Source organism: Podarcis bocagei, assembly GCF_964188305.1.
Source record: "Podarcis bocagei genome assembly, chromosome: 4".
In the NCBI taxonomy this organism is placed as follows: Eukaryota; Metazoa; Chordata; class Lepidosauria; order Squamata; family Lacertidae; genus Podarcis; species Podarcis bocagei.
This window is the reverse complement of record NC_138128.1, coordinates 29,452,753-29,461,756: the sequence shown is the minus strand read 5'-3', so window position 1 is coordinate 29,461,756 and position 9,004 is coordinate 29,452,753. Positions and strand designations below refer to the sequence as shown.

Genomic DNA, 9,004 nt, shown 5'->3' with positions numbered 1-9,004 from the left:
CAATTGATACAATTGCCTCTTCAACGGGTCTGAATTATTGTGAAAATAAGAAATATTGAGGGCCATATTACCAAAGTCCGCCCCAGGTCGGGTAGTACACCACTGTTGCCATTTTAGGATTGTTAACTTTCATCTTACAGTATATCGGTTTTGCTTAAGAGGCAGAATTTCAGATCTTCACACCAGGAAGAGATTAAAAGTCTTGACTATATATTTGCAAGTACTGTGGGTGTTAAACGCCCAGGGCCTCCGTCTACAGCTCTAGTTGCCAACATGTAATTCTGACCTCAGGCAAACATCCTGTACAGTTCTGCATGAAGGAGCTGGGAGGAAGCCCATGCGTTTCTTTACCTACCGTTTTCTAGGCTACAACATTTCGCAACATCAAGAGCCTGGAGGCACAGATGAAGCGCGCATCTTTAACTATACTCCTTCCAACACGGGTATTGCAACATTTAATGCCATATATGGTCACGGGACGGGAGTTGTCCCTCAAAGTGTGAAAAATTGAACATTTGTCTCTCGTCCCCCCTGGATCTCCCGTTGACGGCATGAGGCTGCTCTTTCGGCGGGAAGACCCTTACGTGATGCATGGGGGAAGAATATTAAAGGATGGCGTGCTTGAGACGCCGCATCCCTGACACGCAGGAGGCGGGCACTCGTGGGCCGCTATGAGCGCGCGGGCGCCTCCTGACCAGCCCGCCTCCCCCCGCCCCGCTCGCTCGCGCGCCCGCCGGCCTCCCGCGCGCCCAAGCCCTTTCCGCCGCCATATCCCTCCAGCAGGTGGCGCTGCGGCGGTGCGCGGTGGGCGGGCACGCTCGGGGCGTCCTCGGCCGCGCGGCGATTGGCTGGGGCGGGTTCTGACGTAGGGAGTGGAAAGAGGCGGCGCGAGTAGTTTTGCTCGGTGCGTGCGACTGGCCCAGCCCCTCTTTCCTTTTCCTCTCTTCTGCTCTCCCGCCGGGCGCCTGAGGGAGAGTTACTTAGCGGTTCTGAGGAGCCGCTGTTGTTTCGGCAGGGGAAAAACCGCCGCCCGCGAGCCGCCGAGCTCCCTCTCTCTTTCCAGCCTCTCTCTCTCTCTCTCGCTCGCTATGGCCAAGGAGGAGAAGAAGCCCTTCAGCCAGTCTATGGCCGAGTGGCGGCGGTTCATCTACAACCCCAACAGCGGCGAGTTCCTGGGGCGAACGGCCAAGAGCTGGGGTGAGGAGAGCGAGCGCGCGCGCGCGCGCGGGGGGGGGAAGGGAGGGGAGGGGGCGGCCGGCACGAGGGGCGGTGGGAGGCGCGGCGGGCGCTTGCCTTGCCCACCACCACGCATCTCTCTCCTTCTCCGTCTCTCTCCCTCCCTCAGCTGGCGAGGGGGCCACGAGGCGGGCGGCAGCAGCAGCAACGGGCCGGGAGCGGCTCTTGCGCGCGCCTTGCCCACGTCTAAAAATAGACCACCCGAACGTGACAGCGGGAGGAGGCGGCGGCATCATCATCATCTCCTCAGACCCACCAAAGAGGTGGCTTCGCCTGCCGCCTTCCCCCTCCTCCCTCGCCTCGCCGCCTCAGGGGAGCCTGACTAGTAGGGGCCCGTTGTGAGGGGGGGGCTGTTTTCTTAGCTCGTGTCCCCAGCTGACTCTCGCCGCCTTCCTTATCATTTCCTCCCTCTCTCTCCCCCCCCCCGCTGCTCCCCACCGTCGGGGGTTACGGAGGGACCACCTTCTGCCGCTGCCAGGCTCCTCCTTCCTGGCAAGCTGCGTCAGCGTGGACGGGGCAGGGTCCTCTTAGGGAGTCCCCCACCCCCCACTCTCGCCCCATGTCAGTGAGAGGGAGAGGGGCGGTGGGGCGGGATAGGGAGGAGGAAAGGATTTCCCCTCGTGGGTGCGCTCCTCCCGGGGGCTGTTGCATCTCTTTTTTCGCGCCGGGAGCTCTCGCCACGCTCCTGCCGCCGGCTGCGCTCGGGTGGCGGGCGGGGAAATGCTTCAGAACGGGATGTCTGTTTTCTCTTTTATTTTCTGCAGCGTTTTTGGTTCCACCAGTAGGTAACTCCCATCCAGCTTAGGCTAACTCCCGTGGGTGTTTGAAAAGCCGCCAAGCAGGCATGTGCCTTCTTCCTTCATCAGAACTTCTCAAGCGCTCTTTTCTTCCCTCATTATTTTTCAAACACGCTTTTGTTCTGTCGACGTTAGTTAGTTTGGATTCACTCTCTCTCTCTCTCTCTCTCTCTCTCTCTCTCTCTCTCTCTCACACACACACACACACACGTGTGTGTATACACAGACAAACACACACACAGAGAGAGGGAGAGAGAAAGAGGAGGGATGGGTTGATACTTTCATCCAGGTTATAGTTGTGTTCCCCACCCACCCCTTCCTTACCCAGTTTTGTCCAAAGGGCGAGGTTTCCTTGGGTTTTGTTTTAAAGGAAGTATAAATTGAGGAACTTGCAGAGAATTGCCTTTAGAATCATGGGAGAGAAATTGCTTATTTAAAGTACAGTACTTCCAAGCCCCCATTCCAGACAATGCCCATCCAAGGTGGCTTAAAACAATAAATTATATAAAAACTGTGCAGTTGAGGTGTAGCAAACCAGAGTCAACGAATATTTGACTGTTGGGCACAGTGCAGTGTGGACTATACTCTTGCTCATTTTGTTAGCATACTGTATGAGCTTTGGGCACGTGCTCTGAAATAAGGAAGAACCACCCAAAGCAGAGTATACATGTCTGGCAGAAGAGGGCTGGCTGTGTTGTGAGCCTTTCTTCATTCACATGGAAATAAAATCCTCCTAGTTACTTTGCAAAATGAAGAGTGGAGAGGAAATTTCCACTATCCACTCCTCTCAGACAGGCACACCAATCACTAGGTTTCTTTCAAGTGTGTGGGTTGAGCAAGTGGGAAGTGGTAAAAAAATGAGGACAGAGGAATGCATGCTGATACAGTTTCCACTAATTATGAAAAGTACTTAAACACTTAACATGTAATTGATCATACTTCTTGTGCAAGCAGTGTTGGTCTGTGGCTGTGTTGACTGGGACGTTTATATTGTGATGTTTGAATAATTTGTTACTTTGGGGAAATGATATTTTATAATTTAAAGAAGAACTTTCATAAACTGTACTTTGGATAATTGTTAATTTTTACAGTATTTTTTTAAGTGATGGTAAGTTTTACGATAGGATTGCTGTACGTTGCTGACATTGAGGATGAGGGATTATTCCATGACACTTTAGAAGAGTACAATTCATGCTTAATGTCTATTGTACATGCGGACATGGAAAAGTTGAATGCTGAAGTTTATTTGAGTAGCTCAGAATACTACATATTTCTAAATATGACTAAAGTACATTTTACACACACACACACACACACAGAGAGAAACTTTGAATTGATGGGTAGAATCCAGTTGGGATTCTAATTTCTGGAATTTTCAAAATACACTTTTTAATTAACTGGAATTTTCAAAATACACTTTTTACAGAAGGTGGGAAGAGAAATTGAGAGGAATTGGAAACAGTTCCTCATAGGGGGAAAACAGTTTTGCCTATATAAACTGAAACAGTTCTCAGCTCTGTGTTGCTGCTAATGGAGAAGGGAAAATTTCCAGTAGCTTTTGGCTTATCTGGAGTTATGAAGTTGAAACCTCAAAATGTGATTCATTTATTTAAAACATGTCAACCATTCCTATCATTGTGTAAGATGCTTCCAAAGCAACTTATGCCTAAAAGCTGTTTACCTACACTTGCAAACTTGTAGTGTGTATAGATGAGAAAATAAAGTCCTGAGGTTCTTCATATGCAGGTTGTGGGTGCTGCTTAAGCAGTACTGTGTAAGAGACAATGTTAACTTTCCTACTGCAAAGCCCCCCCCCTTTTTTTAGCCATTCCTCTTGGTTATTCTATTTTTAGTGGATATTCTCAGGCTTGTAGAAAAGCAGATAGCCAAGATAATTTTTTTATCAGCCAGGGTTGTGTATCCCTTGAAATCTCACAGTAAATGAGTTAATGAACCCCAACTTTCCAGCTCTGTTATCTTTTCATCCACTTTTGATCTTCCTGCTGCTGTTGTGGATCTGTGGGGAAGGAGAAACTCAGTCAAGGCGCAGGGGGGTAGGGAAGGATTAAAAACAATCTTTACTCTGTGAAAGGGTGTAAGTCAAAATGCTTGAGGTGTATTGCATAGCACAATTTTCAGTCTTTGAGCACATATAAGAAGCCCAAGTCATAGTTCAGCTTTTCTCCTGCCGCTTTTCTTTTAGCTGTAACTTGTTTTGCTCTAACCGTGTCATAGTGTGTGTGTGTGTGTGTGTGTGTGTGTGTGAGTGTGTGTGTGTGTGTGTGTGTGTGAGAGAGAGAGAGAGAGAGAGAGAGACTCATGCATTTGCTGTACTCTTAAAAAAACCCCACAACTCTTTACACCCACAGTTGCTACAGTTTTTTAATTCCTAGAGTGCCAAAATTAAGTCATTCCCATACATGAACCTAAGTGAAGGCAGATGAAGGAGTTACAGGTTCCTGAGGGATCTTCCTCTTGCTGTTCTGGCAGGGAGGGAGGGACCCCTTGACCCACTGGAGGGTGACCAGGCCAGATAGGCAGGCATGCTTCTGTGGCTTTGGGAACAGCCTGCCCGCCATTGACCCAGCATGTTGCAGAAGTGAGAGCATATTGCATCTGCTCAGAGCCCCGCCTGTGCAGTGGTTGGGAGTGCTCCCAGGGTTTGGGTGGGGCATATGGAGCAGATAAGAGTCTCTGGCTTGGCCACCAGCCTCTGCAGCTCCTTGTTTTGAGCATGAAGCTCTGTGGGTAGAGCTGCATCCAGCACTGGACAGGGGTTTGGGCTCCCCTTGTTACTTGTTTCCTGATGGGAATGTTTCTTCTACAAGAGCCATTTAGATCCTCTTTGGTTCAGGAGGGTTTGGAACAGACTGCCTCGGGAGGTATTGGACTCTCCTTCATTGGAGGTTTTAAAGCAGATGGATGGCCACCTGTTAGGAATTCTGTAAACTGTGATTCCTGCACTGCAGGGGGTTGGAATAGATGATCCATGAGGTCCCTTTCAGGTGAATTATGAATTTAATCCATAAAAAATACTTTACATGCACTACTGGATTTAAAGAGAGATGGTGTTATGCTATGAAAATGTTAACCTATAGCTCCATTATTCATTTTCATGTATAATTAACATGTTTTATAGCCAGAGCAGGTGCTGCAACCTTCCAACAGCTTGACCTCACCCTCAAAGGCACACTCCTCCATTGTCTCCCAAGACAGATAGATGCCAACCATATAATTTTAAAGATAATTTTCAGGGTTTCATTATCTGGCAAGAGTTTTTGCAAATGGCATTTTTCAGCCACAAGTATAACATGCGAGATGACTCAGAATTTCTTTATTTTCCCCCTCTAAAGTTCAGATACTGATCTCTTCAACAAAATAGGCAATAGCTTAATGACCCTTTGTTGTGTTGTAGTTTTGTTTTTTCATTTGGTGAATTGGCAAGAAATGTTATGGTAGGAACAAAATCAGGTTAGCTTAGGGCAGTAAAACCTAAGTTAGTTGAGTGTGCTATGCTGGCCCCAAAACATACTCCCCGCTCCCAAATAAAAAGAAATATCTGTATTTTTAACTGTGTTCTCTTCTTTGAAGTTATTAGCACTAAGAAAATGTAATGCTACTTGAAATGCACATGCAACATTTGCTTTGACCAATGTAACACCACAGTGTGAAACTTACCTCACATAAATGTGTTGTCCCAAGTCATTTAAACCATAATTTCTTCCCTGATAATTTAATATTCATTAGGCCCGCTATATAAGGTGGGTGGACAGATGTTATTGCTTTTAGAAGAAAGATAGTATTTTTTTGTATTAATACGTTTAGCAATTGAATATCTTTTTTAGGTTATCAGTGACTCAAATTTGGTATGTTTAGAAAAGTGTAGAATTTGTATTTCTCTACTAGAACCCCACCATGCTTCCCCTCACATTCATCGTGGAGGCAGGCGAAGCCTGATTGGGTCTTCCTGGCTAGGTTGAATAAGTTCATCTAGGATGGGGAGGTTTTTTGTTTCCACAGGCCAGATCCTTATGAGGGTCACCCTGTGGGCAAAACGTGGCAGGTGGGTGGAGTCTCATATAGAGATACAAAAAGTTACCTCAAGAGCAGAAGGTTTCTTGCCTTACTTCAGGGAAGAGTTGGTTGGCATCCATCTATCTCGAGAGAGACAAAGGAGGAATGCACCATTGGGGGTAAAGTCAAACCCTTGGAGAGTTACAGTGCCCGCTGTGGCTGTAGAGACCAATACGGGAGAGACATATTTTATTGCAGCTGTGGGCCTGGGGCAGATGCTTCAGGGAATCCTGTAAAAGGCTGAAGACAGCCTTGAACACAAAGTGTTATTGAAATTTCTAATATAATTTAAAATAAACACCACAAACACAGGAAATTCCTGTGGCATTTCTCTCACCTGCCAATGATGATAAATGCTGGGTTTAAAAAGAAACAATTAGAGTGTTGCCACAGTTAAGCATAAATTAGTAGTTACCATACGGACTTGATGATGACCTGAAATTTGTGAATGCATACTAAAGTGTCATATGCACACGGTCTTGCTTTGAAGGCATTTATTTGTGGGTATCTATAAATGAATTCTCCTTCCAACCTAGCAGTTCGAAAGCACGTCCAAGTGCAAGTAGATAAATAGGTACCGCTCTGGCGGGGAGATAAACGGCGTTTACATGTGCTGCTCTGGTTCACCAGAAGTGGCTTAGTCATGCTGGCCACATGACCCGGAAGCTGTATGCCGGCTCCCTCGGCCAATAAAGCGAGATGAGCGCCGCAACCCCAGAGTCGGTCACGACTGTACATAATGGTCAGGGGTCCCTTATAAATGAATTTGGTCACAGGACATTGGTCACAGGTCTTGTGCCAGAAAACCTTTCCCCCAAAATTTTCAAATAAACATTGCCATATATCAGACATATACTCATGAAACATTAGCTCTTTGTGAATATTACTGCAGGTTGAATTTTTATTTTTATTTATACTTTTAGCGAAAACAATTATCCAAGTTACGGATGAAATATTGAGGTTGCAAAACTGTCATATGGGTCACAGCTTTTAAAATACAATAAAATGAAAGCATTTAAACTGCCTGTGACATCTTATTGATTATTTTTGAAGGGATGATCAAGCCAGTTAACACACCAAGATAAATGTTTTAGACCAATCAGGAATTTGCACAGCAGGTGCAACCAATATTGTGGTTCATAATGTGCTTAATATTGGGAGCTAGAAACTTGCAAGTTACATGTAGTGTACTTGGCTTCTTGAAATAACTTCCTGTACCTCGTCAGCATTATCTATTGAGTTCCTACAGTGTTGGTATTGCCCAGTGCTTGACCTATTCAGTGTGCTCACTTTTCAAATTATGAATTATTCTACCAGCCAATCATTGGAACAAATGCTGCTTCCTTCATCTACCAAAAATTGAAGGGTGCTGAGTGCTGCACAGGCAGGAGCCTTCAGTTCCCCAGGGATAGACATGTGAATAGGCTGAAGGAAAGCATAAGGCCAACTTGAAGCCTAAAGTGGGTGTATAGGGAGCTGGGCTTGGAGGGCACATTCCCTGTGGATTCATCTCAGGCTATAAGCCGGGAAAATAAATGTCTGCAAGTAAACTACCTACAAATTAATGGGAAGTTTGCTGTCCAAAAATGATTAATGAAGTGTTACTTTTGAATGGCGGTCTTACATCTTGCATTAAATTCCCAGCACTTGTTTTGGGAAATATCTATGCATATATCAATTCCATGCAAATGTTTTTGCTTGGTGCCCTTGTTCTCATCTCTAAACAGCAATTACTGCATGCCAAAAGGCATATGGGCTGTATAAACAAAAAAGCTGATTTTTAAAAAAGTAATTCCTAGATAGCATAAAACTATCTGTATATCAGTGTCTGAGTTATTATAGCCCGTTAAAGTACACTTTGGTTAGGAAATACCTGAGTTATAAAGAGGGAACTTGATTTAAATGGTGGTTCTCATGGTGATTTGAGTTGCTGCTTTAAATACCTTTTTTTTCTACTCTCGAGGCTAGATCATGGGAAAGGTAACTTCCTTATAGTTAATATACTGGGGAAGGGCATTTGTACCCAACCTAGGGCATTTGTAAAGTTATGGAGTTGTAAAGACTGCATGTTCCCTGTCCAATAAACTCATCTGGAAAGATGCCAAAGCTGTTATATTGGGTTTTAATGACTTTTGGGGGAAGTGCTGCTTAAGGTGAAAGGGTGTCAGAGCAAAGGCAGCATTTCAGCTCAGCTACTATGATTATTGAGAGGAAAATGGCATTGATATGTACCAGCTCCAAATTCTCTGCCTATTGTAGCATACTGGTTAGCAGCACTGATCCCTAGTCTTTCAGGAATCTTGTATGAGTTTGGGAAATGTGTGATACAGCCTTGTAAATAAGCCTGCAAAAATTACTTGCCTGCAGTCTTTTCTATATTTTTTTACTAGCCTGCTAGGGGACTAGATGTCCATGTGTCCTTACTGGCTGTTTCTGTGACTAGTATCAAAATGCAGGCTACTAGCCTATTAGCAGAGTAGTTTAAAATGCCTATTAACAGACTGGGGGGGCAAGAGAATAAAGCTGAGGAACGGGTTACCAGCAGGGGCCAGGTGGACTGACAGAGGGTATGGAGTGATCTGTCCTTCCCATTCTGTCACCTGCATTGAATTCCTAGTCATACAGTGGTACCTCCGGTTACAAACTTTATCCGTTCAGTTCTGGAGGTCCGTTTGTAACCCGAAACTGCTCGTAACATGAGGTGCGCTTTCACTAATGGTGCCTCCCGCTGCTGCCGGCGTGCAACTTCTGCTCACATCCTGGGGCAAAGTTCGCAACAAGGGGCATCTACTTCCGGGTTAGTGGAGCTCGTAACCTGCAGCGTTCGCAAGGAGGACGGTACGTAACACGAGGTTCCACTGTATATGGCTACCCAGTCAGATTGTTAAATACAAGGC

The 9,004-nt window shown here is 45.8% G+C and overlaps 1 protein-coding gene across 1 annotated transcript in view; it reads left to right on the top strand.

Annotated features, from left to right (window-relative positions):
* Nucleotides 1-915: 915 nt before the first annotated feature.
* The window catches only part of ATP1B3 (ATPase Na+/K+ transporting subunit beta 3), a 34,590-nt gene continuing 26,501 nt past the window's right edge, over nucleotides 916-9,004 (top strand). Inside the window, exon 1 of the mRNA XM_081190656.1 lies at nucleotides 916-1,197. Within this exon, the coding sequence (XP_081046782.1) occupies nucleotides 1,089-1,197 (109 nt within the window). The 5' untranslated portion in view covers nucleotides 916-1,088. The remainder of the gene's footprint in view (nucleotides 1,198-9,004) is intronic.